Source organism: Bactrocera tryoni, chromosome 2 (genome assembly GCF_016617805.1).
Source record: "Bactrocera tryoni isolate S06 chromosome 2, CSIRO_BtryS06_freeze2, whole genome shotgun sequence".
NCBI classification, from domain to species: Eukaryota; Metazoa; Arthropoda; class Insecta; order Diptera; family Tephritidae; genus Bactrocera; species Bactrocera tryoni.
In genome coordinates, this window is record NC_052500.1 from 13,345,484 (window position 1) to 13,369,032 (window position 23,549).

General features: G+C 35.8%; 2 protein-coding genes across 2 annotated transcripts; one reads left to right on the forward strand and one right to left on the reverse strand.

Annotated features, from left to right (window-relative positions):
* Positions 1-257: 257 nt before the first annotated feature.
* Positions 258-3,905, forward strand: LOC120767924. Its single transcript, XM_040094283.1, has 8 exons — positions 258-1,232; positions 1,337-1,592; positions 1,653-2,122; positions 2,195-2,488; positions 2,859-2,950; positions 3,015-3,160; positions 3,297-3,385; positions 3,460-3,905. The coding sequence occupies exons 1-8, from the start codon at positions 309-311 to the stop codon at positions 3,751-3,753; spliced, it is 2,565 nt and encodes an 854-aa protein (XP_039950217.1). The 5' UTR covers positions 258-308; the 3' UTR covers positions 3,754-3,905.
* Positions 3,906-4,129: 224 nt separating this feature from the next.
* LOC120767923 (CD109 antigen) lies at positions 4,130-22,936 on the reverse strand. The gene is made up of 20 exons (XM_040094282.1): positions 22,215-22,936; positions 13,651-13,828; positions 13,105-13,583; positions 12,659-12,989; positions 12,377-12,565; positions 12,103-12,197; positions 10,947-11,058; positions 10,664-10,810; positions 10,487-10,610; positions 10,283-10,420; positions 9,819-10,226; positions 9,626-9,757; positions 9,117-9,535; positions 8,684-9,031; positions 5,654-5,831; positions 5,236-5,591; positions 4,995-5,170; positions 4,796-4,919; positions 4,573-4,726; positions 4,130-4,499 (listed from the first exon to the last, which is right to left on the reverse strand). Exons 1-20 carry the CDS (start codon positions 22,316-22,318, stop codon positions 4,273-4,275), a joined length of 4,419 nt encoding a protein of 1,472 aa, XP_039950216.1. The 5' UTR covers positions 22,319-22,936; the 3' UTR covers positions 4,130-4,272.
* Positions 22,937-23,549: the final 613 nt, after the last annotated feature.

The following is a 23,549-nucleotide window of genomic DNA, read 5'->3' on the forward strand; positions in this document are numbered from 1 at the left end:
ACAATTTATTTACTAGGGTCGTTAAGATATATATATTTTTTTTTAAACAAATTAATATATAATTATTAAGAATCAAAATCATATTAACACTAGAAATCTCTTCTTCTCGATGACACCCTGTAGCACTGCATTATCTTCAATTGGCTGTCATTCATTCGTTGGAATTTTTGACAGCTTGGCGCAAATTTCATAATTGTATGTTTCTTTGGTTTAAAATTTGATTGCAATTGTACATATTTTGTGTTTTTTGTATTATTTACGTTTATAGAGTGATTATCAATATTGCCTATTTATATATATAACATACGATGGCGCCTACCAAGCACGCAAACGGAAGTGTAACTGCCGCAGCTCTGACCACACTTGGTGAATCTGCAAATGATTCGGCCACACAGCAGGCGCTTAGTTATGTGCGCGATTTTTGTACGCATGCCACAAATTACCGAAACCAACAAACTATCGAATCATTGGCATTGCTAAATCGCTCCGCTTCTTTACTGAGCACAACTGTGCAACCTCAATTATTTAATCCCTTACAATTGGAAACATCCAAACTTTTCATAGACTTGCATGCAGTGATGGGCAATTTAGCTGCAGACTCTGATGCACTGTGGGCCTGCGTCGCGCTTTTGCAACATTTAAGTCGCAATTTGACCGCACGTCGCGCATTAGTGCAGGATTTTCGTTTCGTACCGTTGTTATCTTTTGTGCTTAAACGTTCGCATGGACAAGAGAAGATTCAAAAGTTATTAACGCTCATGCAGGATTTAACATATGGCATACAAATAAGCTGGGAGGAACCATATTTAATAGTTCTACTCGAACAGCTGGTAAATTTAATATATCAAGCCACTGAAGAAAGCGAGGACAGCCTGGCACAGTCGGCGCTGTCCGTGTTAATCAATTTGTGTTACAAAAATTTTGTGGTGATGTTTCTATTCTTACGTTCGGTGAATATTTCAAATTTTACGAAACGTATACAAAGCTTTGGTATGCTGGCAAGTAAAATGTTGATCATACTCAGTGAAGATACGCATGCGCCGAATCAAAAAGATTTGGAGTTATTTATACGTTCAACGTTTGCTACCGTTGAGGAATGTATCAAAAGTTGGAACGTGCCGTACTTACAGCATTTAATTGACTTTCTACTGGATTCCAAGTCACACTCGTGTCTACATCGCTCAATGCTAAGCTATACACATTATTGTGAAGATGTGGAGCGTCTACTTAACGTATGTATTTCTAACTTAATTGACTTATAATATTAAACGGTCGTATATCTATTTTTATTTACGTTTAATAATTTGATTTATTATATTAATCGGTATTATTTCAGCAATTGGAGTCCTGCGGTCTCATAGAAGATGCAGAAGAGCACATCTCTAAGCAACAGCATACATGCCTAAGTTTAATTTTCCGACTGATACGCTATATCTTACAACTGAGCACAATTCCTCCGATTGATAGCCAAGAAAATGTAATAAGTCTGGACTCAAATGTACCAAGAATATTTGAATTGCTTGGCAAGTGGCTGGATTCCGATATATGTGGTGTTGATACTGTGCACTTACTAAATGGTTTAATAACATTGGGTATTTATCTCTTTACAAATTTTTGTTGATTTTTATTTATTTGAAATAATTTTGTCCCAGTTCCTAAGGAGTCGATACCGGCACGCATTGCACGCGATCCCTCGTACATCGTGCAATTAATTAGTATATCCGAAAAACCAGAAACTAGCGCACGCCACATATCCGCTATCCTTCAACTCCTATCATCGCTATTACATCACCCAAAGACTGAAAAGTTGGTCTTATCACGTATAACGGAGTCATATTTTGACAAAATGTTTGCACCGCTAATAAGCAGTGGCCGCACAGATATACCGCTGAATGCAACAACACCAGAAGAGATCGAAAAATACACCTACTGCCTGCTTTTATTAATTAATTTCGCAGGTGTGGCGAAGAAGGCGTATTTTGAGAAATGTTGCACGCTCCTGCAATTTGCAACCATACAAAATGCATTGGCACGTGCCATGGTCGGTGGCAGTGAGGAGGTGTGCGGAGCCGTTTTTCAAATTTCGCAATTCGAACGTTTCCCACAGGTCGAAGTTGCAAATGTAAGTGGTCGATTACCTTATTTTTGTTCGTTTATTTACATATATGTATATGTATTATTTTTTTATCCTTAGCAAATCTCGAAACTGACACCCTACAAAGGTGTTGGCGGCAATAATAACTCCACAGCAGACAGTGATCAGTGGCAAAGGTTGAATATTATAATGAAAAGTCACAAAACGTTTGTGGGCAAGGAAATGGAAGAACGTCTAAATGCGCTGATTGAACTGATAAGCAGCGCGCATCGTAACAATCAGTTACAGAATGTCGCTATGTCGCAGATTATTGAGTTATTCAATTACAAAAGTGAAATTTTTAGCTGCTCTGAGAGTTGCATGCAAAGGCGTTTGGAAATCGCTAGTGAGGAGGTAAGTGGTGTTGTTAAGTTATGTGTAGCGAATTTGAAGTGTTTATTTAAGAAGTGTATTTAAGAAGTGAAGTGTTTACATATTTATTTTTTATGTTTATTTTTTTAATAATATTTTATTAAATTTTTTTATAATTTTTATTTTTTGTTTTTGGTTTTATGATTTTAATTTCTGATTTTATTTTTTTATTATTATTTATTTTTTTTTAAATATTTTTAATTTTTTGATTATTATTTTTTATTTTTAATGATTTTTTTATTTTTAATTATATTTTATTTAATTTTTGTATAATTTTTTCTTTTGTTTTTGTTTTTGTGGTTAATTTTTTTATTATTATATTTACTATTTTTATAAATTTTTTTATTTTTAGATCACAAATTTAACGCAGCGCATCAATTTGCAAAATGCTGAGTTGCAAAAATATGAAATGATGAATTTCGAGCTACACGTCAGTCAAGAGGGGTAAGCTAAACTAACCTAATGTAAATAATTACGGACTTTAATTTATATAAATACTTGGTTACAGCTTACAAACGCAATGTCAAGATTTGAAACAGCAAAAAGACAATTTGAAACACAATTTGGCGAGTTTGATGAAAAAGTTGTCAGAACAATCGGAGTCGTTGCAAATAAGCGAAAAGCGCTTGACCGTTAAAGTCTCCGAAGTTATAGGTAATAAAAAAAGCAATGTATATTTATATATATGTATGTATATGCATATTTATTATATATCATATTTACTTTTCATAATTATTTAACAATTTTAATTATTTATTTGATCTAAAAACTCTTCAAAATTATTTTCTAGTATTGCAAAAGGAGAATGGCGAGCTGAAGGAGGAACTGACTACAAAAACAAAGGAGCTAGAGAAAATGCTAACCAATTCCCGAGAAAATGTAAATACTGATTATGTCTTTCGCCGTATTGAAATGGATTTAAATTTTTTTGCTTTTCGTTTTTAATTTTTTAGGCAACACGCATAGAAAAGCTGAAAAAGTCGATCGCTGCCTTCGAATTAGATATAAAAGAGAAATCACGTCTTATTGACGAGCGCGAACGAGAGTTGAGCAAAACACACAAGCTTTACGAAGAACAGAAGGATGCAAAGAAGAAATCCGACGACGTTATATCCGTGTTGGAGGCGCAAATCCAGGACAAAAATGAGCAAATACGCAATTACGAGTTAGAGCTGAGTGAAACAGAGGAGTTACGCAAAACCATAATGAGCCTAATGGAAAGTAAAAAGCCCAAACGAAAAACGTAAATTCAAGACTTTTTCGTTAGAGTGTCATAAGACTTAAAAAAAAAGTAAATTTCATTAAGTTTAGTATTATTAGAAATATTTATTTCTTTCTGTATAGAAAGAACTGAGTTAGGGAAAGTTGTGGGAAATTTTCGGTGTTAGAAATTTGTTTTTTTTACAATAGTAGTTCGGCGCTTATATTACTAAATACATATTTAGTTAACATTTTAATAGTATATATACATACATACATTACGTTTGCATATTCGATTTTCAAATGTAATAATGAACATATTTCATTTACATTTCTTTTATATATATATTAATCTGTCAAAATAAATTTTTAACAACATTCTTAACATGCATACCTTATATGACTCCCAAATGTTTTGTAAAATGTTTGCAAATGTGCTTCTATGCACAGCACCGCACACTGTTTAGTATCACTTGTTGTTACGTTGTAATTGTTAAAGCTTTGTTTTTGTATTTTTTTTGTTTTGTTTTGTAAAATTAGTATATATTGCAATTTGAATTAAACAGTTATGTCAAATTCGCTGCAAACACTGCCAGCGTTAGCAGCAAGATCGCTGAGGCTATGCTGCGCGCAGCTGCATTGCCAGATCTGCTTTCCACATCGCCATCACTGCCACCGACGGGACGAGATGCGCGCTTCTCCGCCTTCTCGCAGAGCGTGCCGCAGTTGGCGTGCTCGCATATATCGCAAACAACGGATTTTGGCGCACGGTAGAATTGACGCGCCCGACGAGCTGCGTACGATATAGTTTTATAGTTATGAATAGCTAATATATATGTATGTATATGTTTGGACTATGTTCTTACCATTATCATAGTAGTCGTACATGACTACTGGCACCAGCTGATGGCCGGTTACTTTGACAGTTTTGTAAGCATGCAAAGTTGGACAAACCTCCCGTCTATCCAAATAGTCGAAGTAAATTACGACGACTGTATTGCGGCGTTGCGTCTCCACACGCTGAAGATTCGTTAGAATATATTAAAGTTCGATAGCCGAAAACAAATAAAAATGTAATGCAGTCATTACCTTAATCCTTTCGCTGGATTCCAGGGTAGGCAATGTCTCGGTGTCGACGACAAAGCCACTGGGTAAATATATTTCCATTACAGCCATATTAGAGCGACTAGCATCACCCTCTACGGACACAAAACTAAGTAGTGCAAAAAAATTAAAAAAATGTGTTAGAATTTCCTAAAAAAATTGAGTTTACTCCTTTAACGCTCACCTAGCACAAGCCGACAAATGCAAGTAATCCGAATGTGAGTTGCGATTCACTGTCGGATCTAACACAAACCTCGGCCACGCGCTCGTCACATTCGTATTGTAAGTGTAACTAAGTTGTGCGAACGCCATGCCACGCCCTGTAGCCGATATGGTTAAATTTTTTATGGTATTGGGTAGCTGTGGCCGAAATAATTTTGGTTAAATACTAGAAATTTTTGTATTATAATCAATTGTACACTCACCTCGTAGCTTTGCAGCGCCAGCGAATTCTGCGCATTCACAATAAGCATAGTCTCCGCGCCCTGTCCATATTGGACATTGATCTGTACATTATTCGCTTGGCTCGAAAAGCGTTCGGCAAAGGACATCAGCGCTTGTATGCCAACCACAGTATCCTGCGAAGAGACGAAACCACCGAAGACATTACGCTGATCCGCCAGCCACTTCAGCACTGGCAAAGCGTCGCCGATCAGATTGTTTTCGAGCAACGCGAGCGCCGCATATGATGAGATCTCAATGTTGACCGAACGTGTGCGATTGTACCAGGGTGAGGGCCCTTCGGCGGTTGGCGCTGTCTTATTCCACCACTTTTTGCCATCTGTAAGAAATTACCGTTAATAGATAGGTGGTGATGTGGAAAATTTGCAGCGGTGTACAAACCTTCATTGACGGCCATTGCATCGAGCCGTTGCAGAAAAGCGCTTTTTGAGTTGTGATTGGCGCGGGATAGCACGTAAGTACCAATGGCTGTTGCATGCAAATCGTTAGAATTATCCAGACCACGAGTTAGGTAGTCTAAAGCCTTGTTGAGGAGATTCGTGTATTCGGGATAGGATTTCTGTGGAAATGAGGAATGAGTTTAAAACATTTTAAATTTTATGTTATGTACACAGATAACCATTAACACTTTTTTATTATTTATCGTTATCATTTATTTTCTTGAATTATTATTTTTGTACCAGTTTTTATTAGCAACCAGATATCACCTAAACTGGACAAAATTTTCAAATTTAAAAGTTTTTGACTCGTAATAAATAGAGAAATATCTGGAAATCCTCCCACACCCCATTTCCACCCCCTCACTTAGGATAAAGAATAATTTTGACGATTTTCTCTTGAAAAACCGGCAATTTAGATCACATTTTTATTATTATAAATTTCTGTGTAAATTCAAATTTAAAATTTCTTTAATAAAAATGTGCCCCATACGATTCTGCACATTTCTGCATTTTTATATTTTCTCTACGACCAGTAGTTTAGAAGTTATAAGCATTTTTGTATTCGCTTGTATTCGGCGGCTGCTTGCTTCATGCTTCTGGTCGCCTGGTAGAAATCTGAGATTTTGGCACCAAATAGAATGCAATTTTTCTGCAGCGGCGGCGGATGCACCAAAAATTTGCGTGGGGCATTGCATATGCAAAGGGGCCAAATTGGGAACACGGAAGCGGGGCATACCCATGGACCGGAAACCGGAACAAGTCACCGACCGGAAATCAAATAACGGTACCACACTTCCGGTCTGGGACCTAAACCGGAAGTCACCAACCGGAAACGGATGCGCCGGAAGCGGAAGTTGTGGACCGGAAGCGGACATCTGCTCGGCCGGAAACATGTTCTGCTTCCGGTTCGGGTACACACCGGAATTGTTGGACCGTTATTCCATTTTCGCTCGGCGCTCAGTTCCGGTTTCCGGCCAGATATATCCGTTTCCGGTTTGTGACTTCCGGTTTGGGTCCCACACCGGAAGTGTGATACCGTTACTTCATTTCCGGTCGGTGATCTGTTCCGGTTTCCGGCCCGGGAGTACGTCCCGCTTCCGTGTTCCCAATTTGACCCCTTTGCGTATGCAACGCCCCACGCAAATTTTTGGTGCATCCGCCGCCGCTGCAGAAAAATTGCATTCAATTTGGTGCCAAAATCTCAGATTTCTACCAGGCGACCAGAAGCATGAAGCAAGCAGCCGCCGAATACAAGCGAATACAAAAATGCTTATAACTTCTAAACTACTGGTCGTAGAGAAAATATAAAAATGCAGAAATGTGCAGAATCATATGGGGCACATTTTTATTAAAGAAATTTTAAATTTGAATTTGCACAGAAATTTATAATAATAAAAATGTGATGTAAATTGCCGGTTTTTGAAGAGAAAATCGTCAAAATGATTCTTTATCCTAAATGAGGGGGTGGAAATGGGGTGTGGGAGGATTTCCAGATATTTCTCTATTTATTACGAGTCCAACACTTTTAAATTTGAACATAAACGATTAGTTTTTGTTAAATAATTATTTTTTGACAATCGGCAGTCCAGATCTGATGGCTTTAGATGCCTTAAATGTTTATGTCTAAATTTTCAAGAGATGCTCTCCTCACCTCACTTTTCGCTCTCTTTAATGCTCGTTTGCTGCCCCTTCTTTCTTATCGGTTAGTACCTTAGTTTGGAATAAACTTCCAGAGTTAGATACAATAAAGAAGACATGAACGATAAGGAAATTTGACCTCTCTTACAGAGTTTATTCCGAAATCGTTGGTATGAATTAGGGCAATGATATAGAAATTTATGTATTTAGGATAGAAGTTTGTTGACAAATTCATTAAAGAAAAGCCTTGACTTTAGATCATCTTCGGATAAGGCATGATTTAGATGTCTAAAAGTACTTATGTATATAAGCATATGTGTACATATGAACGAATTGTTGCTACATGCTTACTTATAATAGGTGTAAAACCGCTGTATAACAGTGACAGTGTGAAAATGGGCGAAATTGGACAACAACCACGCCTATTTCTTTCACTTCCAGTACACAAATCAAGATGTAACTAAAATAACGGGATACAATTTTGCACTAATAAATCATTTAAAATATTCCACCTCATGATCAAAAATCGTCCAAATCCAATCAAAGCTATTGAAGCCCCTTGGTACCTATAGTTGACTTCTGACTAAAAATATCGGTCAATGTGTGAGATATACAATTGAAATTGAGACAAAATCCGTATTTCTGTGGATCCAAAATGGATTGAATTGGTGATTGTATGTGAGGTTGCTCAAAACCCAAGGAATAGCTTTTTAGTATGTGGCATGATAATATCTAGTTAATAGATGAAATCGGGTCGATACTACCCCAACTTCCATATACTACGTATAATGATCTTCGTTTTTCTAACAAATCTTATGGATCTGGATTTGTCGGTTTACTTACTATTTACGTTTTTTTTAATTATTCTTTTAATTATTTATTTATTTTTTTTGTAATTAATTATTCTTATTGTTTTTTTATTATTTACTTTTTTATTTATATAGTATTTCGTTATTATTTTTTTCTGAAATTGTTCATTTTCTTATACATATATATATATTGAGATTATTTATTATTATAATTATTTATTTTTCTTTTAAATTTTTATTATTTTTTATTATTTAGTTTTTTTATATCATTATTATTACTTATTTTATTATTTAGTTTTTTATATCATTATTATTACTTTTTTGGAATTGTTTATATTATTATATAATTGTTTTATGTTATATTTTTGTTACATATTTTTTTTATTTTTGAAAATTTTGATTGTTTTTATTTTCAATAATTTTTTATTTTTATTATTTATTTTTTTGTTATTATTTCTTTCATAATTTTTTCTTTGTTTGGAAATTAATTAATTTTGTGCGATCAATCGCTTCATTTCACTTACCACGTTCTCCATAAAGGCCAACGTTACAAATGCCGTTAAGCTCAAGCCTTCATCACCGAAATCCTCGAATACATCTCCTCTCTCTTCGAAGCCGCCGTCAGCATTTTGTGTGCTAACTAAATATTCCAAAGCACTTCTCACAATCGCCTCATCCACGTAAATATGCGGTGCTGCTTGCCGTAACGCACGTGCCACATAGGCGGTTAGCCACGTAGAGCCTCGCTTCTGCTCTATGCCAAAAGCGCTGAAAGCACCGTTCATATGTCGGTAGTAGAGTAAATGCTGATAGCCCACTTCCAGATTGTGTTTGATACGCTGTTCAATGGCCGGGGTCAGTTGGCTGATGCGCTAAAAAAAATTATTATTTTCATTTCAAATTAATGTTGATCAGACGTTTTATTTGGTAAAAACTTATTTTCGATGTAACTATTACCTGCAGATAACGTAGCACCAATAAGTTGGGCATAAAGTGCACCATGGTCTGTTCACCGCAGCCCGTAGGCAGCAATATCAAATGCTCTATATTTCCCAGCAAACTACCTATAACATCACCGACGGCAGTCACTTGTATTTTGGTTGAGTCGGCAATTGCATTTCGTGGCACCTTGATGGTGATGTTCGTTTTGGTTTGTGGGCTTGAGCTGAGCTCAAAGAGGAAGCCGTGATTAACCGTTTCCGTTGCGCCTGGATATTCGACAAGTAGTGTCGTTTCGATCGTGTCGGCAGCCAGCTGAGCGTTGGCCACAGCCTTAACATTAATGGCGCCGACACGTTTGGGTTTCACAATAAAAGCGACAGGTTTCACAGATTGCGCTAGCACACGCACTTTGCGACTTCGATACAATTCGATTTCTGGAAAAAAGGCGATGTTTAGAAAATGTTGCGGTAGGTGAGTTGTTGCGTGCAAAATTTTTATATTCGAAATTGATGTGCATTATTTACTTGGTGTGGGATCGCCGTTGCTGTCGAGTGGTGGGAATTCAAAGTCCTGCGCGGTATTGTAAAATGTGACTTCCACGTCCAAATCGCTGTTCTTATTGTTGGTGATAACGAATGGCAAAGCGATGGTCTCTCCTACGTAAAAATAAATTTATGATAAATAGAAATAAATGGATATATGCAGTAACGTCTTTACCCTTTCTAATCGAATATGGCACTTCGGTGGTAATATAGAATTCCTTATATGACTGCAGTGTTTTCGATGATTTCGTCAAACCCAAACCGGTTATTGGATCTAGTGAAAATGCGGACAGCGCCCATGAAGTCATGGAACTAGGTATGCGACGATGTAAGGTCGTACGTCCCTCATTACCCGCCGACATGTTTAGGAAGAGCCAAGTGTCCGCCGGTTCATGCATCAAATATATGCGCGGATTATGCCAATAGGGTTTGGGCGTATAAGAGAAAGCGTAACGACCCTTCCCCGGTGCCAAAGTGTTCACTTCGATGTGATGTGCTGGCCCGATATCAGTCTTTCGTATTGTAGTCAACTTATTGTCGTCATCGTCATAGTCACGCAACAAATTCGGTGTGGTTTCCGGTTCTGGAAATGACGAAAATGACTATTACCGCCATACATACGAACTGCAAGGTGCTTACCCTTTTCGATTATGAAATCCGCATTCGACATTGTTATAACGCCCGATTCTTTGCCAGGCGAACCGCTTTGAGTATTGACATCGCGCAGTTCATAGGTTTTTAACGCTGTCATTAGCCCCTCATAGCTGAGATCGTTGCCTAAAACGCAAAGTTATATATTAAGATAAGTTCAGCTGAGCTAAAAAAGGAAAAAAAATCGCTTACCTTTTCTTATATTCGCCGCATTTTGATCAACGAGCATTAGTCCGACATACGAGTAAGGTTTTGTTGTGATTGTTATATCGATGTCTTGGCCTGGCGGTGCTTTAAGCGGCGCTTCCACTTGCACCTAACAACGAAATTCATAATAAATATTAATAATATTTTTTTATATTTACTCACATTGTTTATCAAAGTGTGCTCGAACTCGATCACTTGCTCGTCGTAGATAAACTCTCCATTCACCACCATATAGATGAGGAGCTTGGCGCGCGGCATCATAGCGAATGTGGCCAAAAATTTGAAAGTATGATAGTTGCTGTTATCCACCTAAAAGTAGTTTATTTTATTATTAATTTATTTTGAATGTATTTATATATGTATATTAATAATATTATTCATTTAAAAATGATTATATTGGTTATAATGAATATTCCTAAATTTTATATAGATATAAAGTTCGTACCTGAACAGCATGAGATGTTATAATATCGCCACGCCCTACAATTTGATACACAAAATATTTCATGGGTTCATTGGAACGAACAGCTACCGCGACATCCTGGTTTATCATAGGCCTAAAAAACAAGAAACGGAAAAAAACGTTAACTTCGGCTTCACCAAAGCTATAATATCCTTCACAGATGCAATTCTTATAGTATAAAATGGTATACAAGATCTTATGCTTGACTTTGATCGGTCAGTTTTTATGAGAGCCATAGAATATGGAACAATATATTGAGAGCTTCTGCCACTTTCTGGATAATAATTTAAGCATTATTTCTTCATGATAGGTTAGGTTAGGTCAATCTGGTAGACCAATAAGACACGCATAGACCATTTTGGTACTTTGCGATACCAGATGGAGTTCGCTTGCTAAGTCCAGAGGTGTAGTCATCGTTTAGTGAAGATAACTTGTCAATTAAAAAAATTTTCCATATAAGAACTTCATTTTGATCGGTTAGGTCGTAGGGTTGATCCAAAAAAAAGTTAATCATGAATGGATATTCGTCCTTTGTGTTACCCGCGAACTCCTAAAAGTGGATCACAAGATCGTTATAGATCGACAAAGTGTTTTGAGCTAACCACAAAATTAAGGCAGTTAATATTAAATCGACTATTCGCTAGGTTCGCCAAAGATGTGTCTACCGAGATATCTCAATCTCAGTGTAGCAGAAGCCGGACAAAAAAGATATTGACTAGACAATTCTACCTCTAAACAGCTTTAGCAAAGAACATCCGACTGAATATTTAGCCTCACCGTAGCCGAACCCATTGGACAGTGTTAGTCAGAACATATAAAATTGCGGAGAGATTGACTTTACTAAAAGCCGGTAGTTCAGATGGCCTCTTAGGGTTCACTCTGGGCTAGTCGGTTAGTTAATATGGCCTATAATGGTCCAATATAAATGGTTTTGACAAATAAGCAGCTTATTGGAGAGAAAAAAACATGTGCAAAATTTCCGAATTATATCTCAAAAACTGAGGAACTAATTCAGGTATATAGAGAGGAACGGACAAACTTAATGAAGAGAAAAATTGGCATTCTAAAATACTTCTTTCTGATCAGCATGGACATTTCTGATCAGAAGGGAAATGGATATTGATTTCTTTCTACTTACTTGTCATTCAATATTTTTGCGGTAATATAATTTTTGCTATGCAAGTGTTTACGTGGTATTTTCCCTACGTCCGTAATAATGCCAATATAGTTCACCTGTGGAGAAGAAGATTGAATGTTAAATACTACTATATATATACATATATGTATATGTATCTCGAAGAAAGAAACTACGAATCTTTGTTCTTTGAATTAGTAGTGATTACTAGAAATAACATTTTTTACTTTTGCTTTCTAAACCGTCTTTTCATCATTGCTTTCTACCCACAACTTACAATAACGGAATGATATTCATCCTTATCACCTTCTGGCACTGTAAATTTCATTTTGAATTCACCATTCGTATTGATACCATATACAGTTTTATTGTACATTTCACTGCTACCATAGACATTAGTTAGATATGCTGTCGCCTCGGGTGGAAAGTCTTTGAGTTGAGCACCATCATTGCGTACAACTTTTGCCTGAAATCAAAATTTAATATTTCTATTTATTTATAATATTTATTATCGACTGCATTGTGCTCTATTTCAGCACCCCCGTTTGTATTTACTTACCGTCACTTCAAATGGCACACCCGGTATATAATAGCTAGGAATTCGTACAGTCTCAACACGGTATGCATCTAAATGCACCGTTATCACAGTAGAGAAGTTCTGCACCGAACCAGTGGACTTTTCTTCAACTAACGCATCCAACAAATATTCGCGTTCGTAATCCTCCTTGAGTTTGAGCTCGTCGCGTATATCGAATTCGAAAAAGGCATTGCCGTCAATGGGCACCACTTTTCTCGTAATCAAATCATTGACAAACGGTTGCAACGAACCGAAGAAGGTTGGGTAAATGGAGAGTGTAGCCTCGCCTTTAATTGGTTCACCGTAGGCATAACTAGAAGGAAACCAATTTTTATACTAATCGCTTCTTTGTTAAACGAGTTGCAAAAGAACACACGATCAAACGGTGTTTTTTTGCGCTACGATTTGATGACAACACATTTACTTACTTTGCCTTGACGTTTGCGCGAATTTTGCCATCTTTGTAGATCGCATGTTTTGCTGTATCGATGTCCACCACGAATTTCGGCAATATGTATTCAACCACCTCGAATGTACCACGGTGTGACTCCTCCATCACCTCAACATTCAGCGACCATTCACCCATTTTCGGATAGTCCGACAATTGTAGCTCATTGCTATAAACGGCATTTGTTAAACGTACATCTCTGTAGTTTTGTATGATATTATCGCCAGCATCCCGTATTATTAGATGCACACGTCCGGTATTACGTGCTGGTTTCAAATTGGCATCCAATACGAGCACACGATAATGCACCAAATCCCCAGGCCGATAAATTGCTTTGTCGGTTTGCACCAATACTGTGAACTGTTTTGTGTCGAAGTTGAGCTGCGTTTCATTGGTGAATATAGCGCCACTCAGACCCTCAGCCGTTAAGTTGTAGCGATCACGTTTTAGTGCTGGTATCTAATGTGCGGATTGAAGGTATTCTTGATAGTGATAAGGTACAGAAAAGTGAAAATCGTTTGTTTACCTCGAAATACACCAACTCCGTGGAGTATGGTCGCACTTCCGCGAATTTGAAGTCGGTATAGCTGCTACCGATTATACCCAGTTTTACTTTGACTGGTTCGGGCGCTTTATGTACACTCACCGCTACATGATATTGTGCGTTGGGTCGCAGCGTGTTGGGCGCAATTATTGAATAAATACTGTAAGCAAAAAAGGAAATAAAGTTTAAATAATTTTCGTATAATTATTATTTATTTAAAGTTAAAAGGGATTACATTTACAAAATTCCGAGTGTGTCTGTGATAAAAAAACCTTACTGATTTGTTCAACAGGCTTAGAACTGCAAACTCAAGCAGTATTTCGGGAAGTCATTCAAAGTAATTTGAAGTTTAGTTTGATGACAACAGTTGATCTTATTGAATTTTTTCGCTTCCAACTTTACACCTAGCCGCTTTACCTTTACATATTTTAACAGCTGATATAGAAGGGCTGATATATTTGTAAAACAAAGTTCTTAAATACTTCGGAATAGTACTTGTTTGGTGGCCAATCGAAAATGGAAGATATATAACAGCGTTATTGGCATATTTCGCTGTTTTACAATCAATATCAATGCCAAATCGGTTTGCAAAATTTCACTCCGGCAATTTCGATTTTGAGGTTGCACCACGTTTTGGAAGCACTCTTGAAGCCGATGTGACTAAAATAAAATAATTATGATGGAAATCATCGCATAACAACTCGGGAAACTGCTAAAATATTACTTGTGTATAACGCGAACATTCACAAGCACATGAAATATCTAAGAATAATTTCGAAGCCTGCTATACCTATGGGTTCCTAATGTTCTTACAGAAAATAATTTGATTTGTCGTATTTGCAAACGTCAAAGAAATGATCAATTTTTGAAGCGCAATGTTACTGGCCACGAAAAGTGGGTTGGTTACAAGAACTTAAAGCGCAAGAAATTATAGTCTTGGACTCAAACTACTTCGAAGACATATAGTCACCAAATAAATGTTATGTTAGCGCAAAAGATCATGGTCTAAACGATGAACCAGCTCAAACCACTTCAAAAAAGACTTATGTTGTCTGTTTGGTGGTGTGATATCAAAAGAATCGTTTATTTTGAGCTTCTGCTCGACAATACCACAATTACTTCTGAAGTGTACTGCGATCAGCTGGACAAATTGTGTGATGCACTCAAACAGAAGTGGCCAGAATTGAACAAAGGAAAAGGTGTAGGGTTCCACCAGGATAATGCGATACCTCATACAAGATTGAAGACTCGCCAAAAGTGTTTGCAGCTTGATTGGGATGTGCTATCACATCGACAACATTCTCAAGACTTGGAGTCTTCGGACTATTACTTGTTCTGGCGTCTGCAAAATATTTTGGATGGGATTCAATTTTTATGCAAGAATTAACATTGAGTGGGGAATCAATAAAAAAAAGTGTTTAAATTGTAGAGGCTCTCAAAATCCATTAGCCGTTCAAAGCTGCCTGAAGACTTATGGATCCCTGCCTTTGTGGATAACTGCATGTTAAATATGTATGCTTTTGTATATGTGCAATTTACATTTTATTTTATATTGCATATCTAAATTACCACAATAAAAGTCCGCACGGAAGCGGAAGTAACCACAAACATTTATATTTACCACAATTATGCAAAAAATATTGTGCGCGAGGCTGTGAACATATGCGTCTTGAGTACTGTATATACAAATTATTGTTCACATGGTAAACAACCATTATAATGATCATGATTCATTAGTTGAAGAAAGAAATGAATATTCATGCCTTAGTGAAGGTATACGAGTATATATACATAGATGGAGTTAAGTAGATATCACTATTTCAGTGTTATGTGCCATGCGCGAAGCTTTTCGTAAAAAGATGTCGGGATTATGGGCCGACAACACTTGGTTTTTGGCACCACGATAATGCACTATCGCTACTGGATTGATTCTTGATAAGTTTTTTGTCAAATTTTCAACCACTATCGTGCCGCAACCTCCACTTCTTCTGACTTCTGGCAAATTCAAATGGCTACTCCTGGGAAACCGTTTTGAGTTAATTGAACACTTTAAACGTGAATCGTCTATATATAGTCTCTTCTCTGAACCACTCCGTGCTTCTGATGAAGGCTATCATTATAAATTATTATTTTTCCATATATATTCCCATAGTCTCCTTTTCTTCTACCTCCTGACAGCTTGTACAATAGTCAGTATATGGTGTTTCCAATTTGCTGATATGTCTGTCAATTAGATGGTGACCTGTTGGCGCTCCTTTAAGAGTTCTTATGTCATTCCTTTTCAATAGTGGACATATGCGGCCCATATCCCATTCACGAGTGTCCAGAGGCATGTAAATTTCCTCTTCTCCGGGGTCTGATTGTAGGGTGTGGCTGTTCTTCATCTGCTTCACAGTTAACAGGAATATCTATTGCAGGTTTATCGTAAAATATAATGCTAGATCCACTAAGAGATCAAAGCATTTTTGCACCCTAAGAGATGTTAGTGAATCCAAAGCCCCTTGACTATCTTTACATATAAATATATTCATTTATGTGCACACAATACTTGTCAGACTAAGAAGGCTTTCTTTAATTACTCTGACCTTTGCTTAGAAAACCTTGCAGTGTCCTGGTAGATGGAAGACAATTTTCGTATATAATTTTGTTGAAAAGGCACCACTGGATTAAGTAGTGTGAACCCATCCGTATAGATGCTTATCCCTGCGCCCTTATCCACCTAGTCCCTTTCTCACTCTTTCGTGGAGACTCAATTTAAGTTGAATTCTATAGGATTACGAAAATCCGTGGTATTGGGTAGAAACGGGAACTTACTGAGAATGCCCTTATGAACGGCGACTAATTGGGAGCATCCCTTTGATCTAAGGGCTGAATTCGTTGCCACTTGCTTACAGAACAAGTCTGTTGACAGTGAATGTAAAATGATTTTTATTGTCTGACTTGGCATTGTTCAAAGAGCTCCACTGATGCATATACTTACAGATCTTTGTATGCTTTCTATACGCCCTACCGCTAATGTCTTTTCCATTTTTAGCTACCATACCAATATTCTGAATGCTTTACAACTACTATAGCGTATACCTACCATACGCACTGAATGATCAAAATCAAGTTCTAAAATAGTTCAAAATAGAAAACTTTTTTATTTGATCGTTCCACTATAGCATAATGCAGAAATACAAAGCGACTTATATGGAAACTATTTTATCGTAAAATCAGTGTATCATACTATTTCTGTAATGCTAATGTTTTATTAGGTTTTTAATTAAGCTTGTTTTTTACCAAAAATATTTTTCCCACAGCAATACCAAAAGGAAACGTATTTAATTATTACTTTTTTGTGTGCGCTAAATTCCAGTCTGCAATACATACATACATATTTGTGTGTGAACACGCTTATTATACTTGTACCTATATTTTTTGCCATTTATCTACTTATATGTATGCGTGTGTGCTGTCTGTACTTGTTTTCATTGCTTTTACTTTGCAGCTTTTAGCGGTCTTCTAACTGGACATATGTATCTATGACTCGTCAACATTTTTGGTCAGATTAGTTGCCACTCGTAATAGTAGACATAGCGCTGGCGTTTTTCTACTTAAAAATAAATGTATAAACATACATATATTTGTATGTGATTAAGCACAAAATAGCTATGTAGGAAGCAGCCGGAACGAAAATGCGACCAGAACGTGTAGGATTGTTCGAAAATGGAAAAGATAAGTCCTAACTGGCAATAGTTACATTTTTGCAGGTATTTGTATAGTATATGAGATATGCGGATTACATAAGTACAATTAGGTCAAGCGTTAAAAGTTAGTTATGGAATGAATTTCGAAAAGTATTTTTTTAAGAAATTTCACCAATATTTCAGCACGTTAAATATTTCAGAAGCTGGAAAGTACATATCTACATACATATGTTTTGCATAATTAGTTTTATTTGTCATATTTTTTTTTGGTTTGACAAAACAATCAGCAAAAATAGTTTTGGTCACAGGTGCCGTAAGCGTTGGGATTAACTATTATGTAAGAAGAAGAAGAAGACATTAATTATGTTTCCCACTAAAAAGAGTAAAGTTGCGAGTTTTGCAACATCTGCGAAAAGAAAAAAAATCGTTATGGCCAATTAAAGTTAATAATCAATTTTGGTTTTATATATGCATGCAAGTAAAACCATATACATACATGAGAGCGGGTCGTATTTTCTATTAAAACGCTTATGCGTAAAATGTTCTACGGAACATTCTGAACACCTTTGCCTACAAGATACGGGTCTACCACCGGTTTCGAGCCAGTGATTTTTGGGGTGAAGATTAAGTTTTCAGAATTATAAAAATTTCTTCGTCAGTTTTTTCGATATCTGAGTGCAATTTAACACAAAGGTGATGTTTGAGGTACTATTGATCATTTGTCGCAATCGGCGAGATCGGACAACTATATCACATATCTCACATAAAACCTATATAACTATATCACATATCTCACATAAAACGGTTGCCTGCCTTCAATTAAAACGCTATGAGCTTGTAATTTTGTAGAATAATCATTAAATATTGGGTAGTCGAAAAAATCTTTTCGTATTTCTAATCAAATTTCCACTTATTTTTTTTAAATTCGTAATGAACAATAATGAACAAAATTTTGTCGGCCACTTTTTGCCATTTTTCCGCTAGAGACATTATTCCATCAGCTTAAAACTTGCATCAGTGTAAATCGAAATTTCGAAATTTACAGAACGGAAGCGACCGAACCATTGTTGTGTTACACGAATTTCTTCATTATATTTTAACTCATCCTTGAATAGCCGTAACTTTTTCTTTTTTGGTGAAATGAAACTTTAAATCTCATCTTTCCAACACTATATGGTATGACACAATGTGATTGGTAGCACTGGAGAAATACGACTACAACGACATCTATTGATAAAATACGAAAAAACTTTTTCGACTACCCAATATATACATAACAATGACATTGGAAACATTTATATAAATTTTATTCAAACCTTTAATTGTTTTAATGTTTTTTATTACAGAATGGTTGTTTTTTTTCAAAAATATAGTATTCGAAAAATGTTAAAAATCGAAAAGGAAGTACTTAAAGTCAAAAGTCAAATTTTCAGAGAATTTTACTTTCAACATAAAAAACACAATTTTTATGTGTCTGCGAAATTTAAATGAAACACCCTAGTACATATGCAAATTTTTAATTGATTACAACAAAAATAATGATATATACATATATATATATTTAAATGGATTTTATATACATATGTGTATAAAAAATATTGCAAAAGCAAAAAACAACTTCAATTTATGTAGCTTTCGTACAAAATTTACAATTAGAAATGTTTAAATTAAAAAATAATTAATTTAGAAGCCGTCATGATTATCCGAAATGTCGAAGTCTGAAATATTTCGAACAGGTGTAGGCAGCTATTATATAGTATACATACATATACATATATATATATATGCACATAACTTTGTTTGCACCTCAGTTAATTACGTAAAGTTATTTTAGCAGAAATATATATAAAATGTGTATGCGTTTGTTTAAAATAAACCTACATGGATTTCATGATATTTGCAATTATAAGAATGAAGTATACGCATTCCCATTAAAGTCAAGTTTCAATGACTTTTTGCGCATAGTTTGTGGTTGTTTTTTTTTTTTAACTCATCATGTAGGCGTAAAGCTCTTCAATAACAATTTCATAAATGTGTTCAGAATAAAAAGTCTTTTCAGAAAAAAAATAAATTGGTTACTTTAAATTATACACTATATAGATAAAATTAGAGATCTCTGTTTGCTACTAAGTGGCTGAGCATGAAAGCTACAGGTATGTATATTGATTAATCATTAACCGAGTAATAAATCCTATCCATCCCCTATGTTATATTAGTAATTTAGGTAAAAGTGCAAAACTTCATAAATTTTAGTCGAACAGATAATCCATTACTTCCGAACATATGGATACCGAACTTATGGACAGCGTTATAGCGCTCTTTCTCATCTCTTACACAATAATTGAACAAAAATAGTAACACAGTGCTAATTATCTTTGATAAATCAAAATTCAAAAATCGGATCATCTTTATAGCAAATAGTGGTTTTTCCTCTTGCAAGTACTATAAAATGATTTTTTCGTAAAAATTTTTTAAAGTGGCATGTTTTTCAATAAATAAATAATCCACATTTACAGAATTGAATTTAATGTAGTTTAAAAATTTGTGATTTATTTAAAAAAAATGTTTGGATTTTCTTTATCTCATAACCGATCTCCAGGAGGGCACCGAAAATATGTTGCCTGCGGTGAGAAAGATTTTTCTGCTTAAAATGATCTAAAATCCCATAATCTAAAAAAATTATTATAACTGTAGATTGATATGGGTAATAATCAAAGAACAAGTCAAAATATTGAATTTTCACAAAGAGTTAATATTTGTCAAAAAAATTACACTTCAGAGGGCTTAAAAAATTTAAATTATTAATAAATATGTTATAACATAGATCAGTATTTGAAAAATATATCTAGAAAAAGCGTGTGAAATTTTTAATGCGTTTGGCTCAGCTGTTTCGAAGAACATTTCCACACAGATTCTGAAAAAAATTGTTCAGAGGAAAAAAGTTTACATTTTTAGAAGCCAATTACGTTAGGTAAAGAGGTCGGTTTTAACAGGGATCTCTATTGGGCAGCCTAGAACGCGGGTTCGTTCTCCTAAATCTTCTATATTTCTTGAGACGATTAATGTCAAGTTCGGCCATGTTTTCCGGTTCGCCGAAGTTAAGACTGCCGAGATGTTTCAACTTCAGTTTTGCAAAGGCTGGGCAATGGAGGAGAAAGTGTGTGGTGGTTTCCACCTCATGCTCTTCCATATATGAATATCTATTGAACAGTGTACAGTAAGAGCTCCTATCGTTGCGGCAAGATGAACTTTGCTAAAGGCAGGTAGTTCAGGAGATTTCCTAGTTCTAATCCAGGCCAAAAGAATCTCGCAGTGACTCAATAGCTAGTCGTCGATCAACATCTGCTAAGCTCACGCGCGATACATTGGTCCAGTGCCAGAATGCAGGATGCTAATGGAGGTCTCATTCCCCCCTATGGCTAGCTCTTCGGCTTTGCAGTTGCCAGCGATAGTATGATCAGTAGGGTAATCTGGCCTGTTTTTTTAATTTTTTTTTTTTAATTTTTTCTATAATAGAACTTTTTTCACATATCATGAGGTATATCGTGTATAAACAAATTTTTTCGGAATTCTTTGATGACATCTGTCGGAGAAATGGCTAGGTGAATGAGATGCGTTTTTTCACTGGCGGACACGATTTCTTATGTTTGGATCATCTGAAACACAAAAACCCAATTTATTCTTAAAAAGTACGTGAATGGTTATCGTCTTATCGGTATTATTATTTTTGGGCCTTTTTCGAAACCTTCCAATGGTAAAGTGGGTTTCTACATTAATTTAAGGGTATAAAGGAAAAGAAAATGCAAAAAAATTTTTTTTTTTTTTTAGATTACCCTACTGACCCCTTAATGTAACAGCAGCTGGGCCAAAATACTTTTTCGATACAGTTGCCATAATAACTGAAGTTTTCAGCCAATTTACTTGAAATATGGCATGCATTTTTTTAAGTCTTTCTTTATCACAGAAAGCAAGAAAACATGAAAAATTGGATTAGAAAAACCATTACATAGAATTTTCGAAACGGATCGCATCGTTACATAATCTTGACCGCACACTTGTTGTAGGCTTTTTTGTATATTGTAACACAATTTTCTATACTTGTCGATTGTAACATAAACAAATCATGTTTTAATTTAACCCATGGCAATTTAAGTTTATATTTTGAAGTTTTGGTGGCAGTATGGCCTAGCATTATGTTCGCCCGATTCATAAACCATAGCACTACTAATGTTACTTTCCGTTCTTGTTTTTCTGCATTTGTTTCATTTTCGCTTTCTTGCTTTGGTTTTTCTTTTTGGGTGTTTTTGTTGCGCTCAATTTGCTCGTTTGTCGCTTAAGTCTTTTGTTTCGTCAAAGCATGCTGCAAAAGCCGAACTGTTGTGCACAATGCGAGGTGCTGCGCTCCGTATGAGATCACTTCATGACCAAAAACCAGCCAACAAGCAATGTTTGCGATGTTTCGTAAAACCTTAGAGTGACTCAATGTTAAATAAATACGTAATAACGACACTATTTGAGAAATGTGCACATTGCAAATTTATCAGGAAGAACAAATAGAAAAATAGACAAAATCAACGAGCAAAGTGACTAATTTCGAGCAATGTAACTTGGCTAGCAGCTGTAACAACAAAGTTAACAGATATGTATGTACTTGTATATTCATTTGGCCATAGGAATGTGAGTTTTAACACCTACGTGCACTCACTGAAATAACAAGTTGTTCATCAAACGAGCACTCGGCACATTCATTCATTTATTTCTTGGCGTTTTCTTTACACAATTTTAACTCACACACATAAGCTTACAGAAGTACATAGACATGTATATGGTTAATGTTTTGTAAAACAATTTACTAACCCCTGACCAGCGGTCAACTGTGTCCAATGCAGCAACGTTGCGATGAAGACGAAGAGCACAGAGGTGAAGCAGCTCAGCGACGCTTTACGCTGATAACATAACATATTTTGGTTTTGTTGTTTTTGTTTTTGCACTAACTATTCACAATTATGTATTTGTTGTCGTTTACAACCGATGCTTTTGCGTAGGTGTAGTGATTATATTTTGGATATATATGTATGGATATACATATGTACATATGTATATGCAAATATTGTTTTTGCAATAAAATATTGTTAGGGGTTTTAATGTCTTACTGACGCTTTTGTGGTCGGTGTTTTGTTTTTATTTCTAAGTTCCTTGTGCAGTGCTGTGATTGTAGGTGTGCGTGTGTGTGTGCACATATTAAGCGTGCGCTTGTTGTTGTTAAATTGATGCGATGATGCGATCACTTCTACGCTCATTGACTTATTCACCATTCACAATTTGCCTTTTAATATTGGGCAATCTCATTGACTTATTTAGTATGCGTTTGCTTGCATCCCTACATTACATATATATAACTATATACACATATACTTGTATGTATTTTGCAATAGGTGTATTTTGTAACACATTCATATATAGCTAAATTCACATTCACTGCTGCTCTACTCTCTACGCATTTACTAGTGGTCACTAACACCGTCACTATCGTTTTGCTTTGCGCCAGCGCATTTGCGGGTTTCTTTGTTGTGCGCTTGTTGCGTTCAGTTTCGATACTGATTTTGACCATGTTAAGTGTTAGCAACGAAACTGGATCCCAAGCAGCTAAGCTGAGCTTGCTTTGCTTGAGCTTTTTTAACAGTAGTTACTTGGCTAACTCGATACGCAAGCTACTGTGTGATGAAAGCTTTTTCAGTTGAAACTTTTGCGACGGAAAGTTTATAATGACTTGACGTCTGCGTAGTGGGGTTTTAGTCCATGGTTTGGCTTAACTTGATAAGTTACTACCTAAAGTTTTTGGAAATTTCTCTATATACATATTTTTTTCTAGGTAGGTAGGTAGAGAGTAGTGCAGCCCTGTTGTATTTCGGGCTCAATTGGCACTAGCTGTGCCATTTTGATGCACTACTCATAGATCTTTTTAAAATTGTTATCACGTTTCACCTTCTCTTTCAAACTATTTTGTGGTTTCGATGAAGCTACTAATGTCCGATATGCTTTTTGCAGACATTCATTCAAGGACTTTTTTCTATAATGTCATAGCCCATTTTGAAATTGTGTACTTTGTCTTCAAACACACATAACTATGTATTTGCTTTCCGTGGCATAAAATATTTTTGTCGAAGGTTAGGAGAACGATTGACTTGAAAT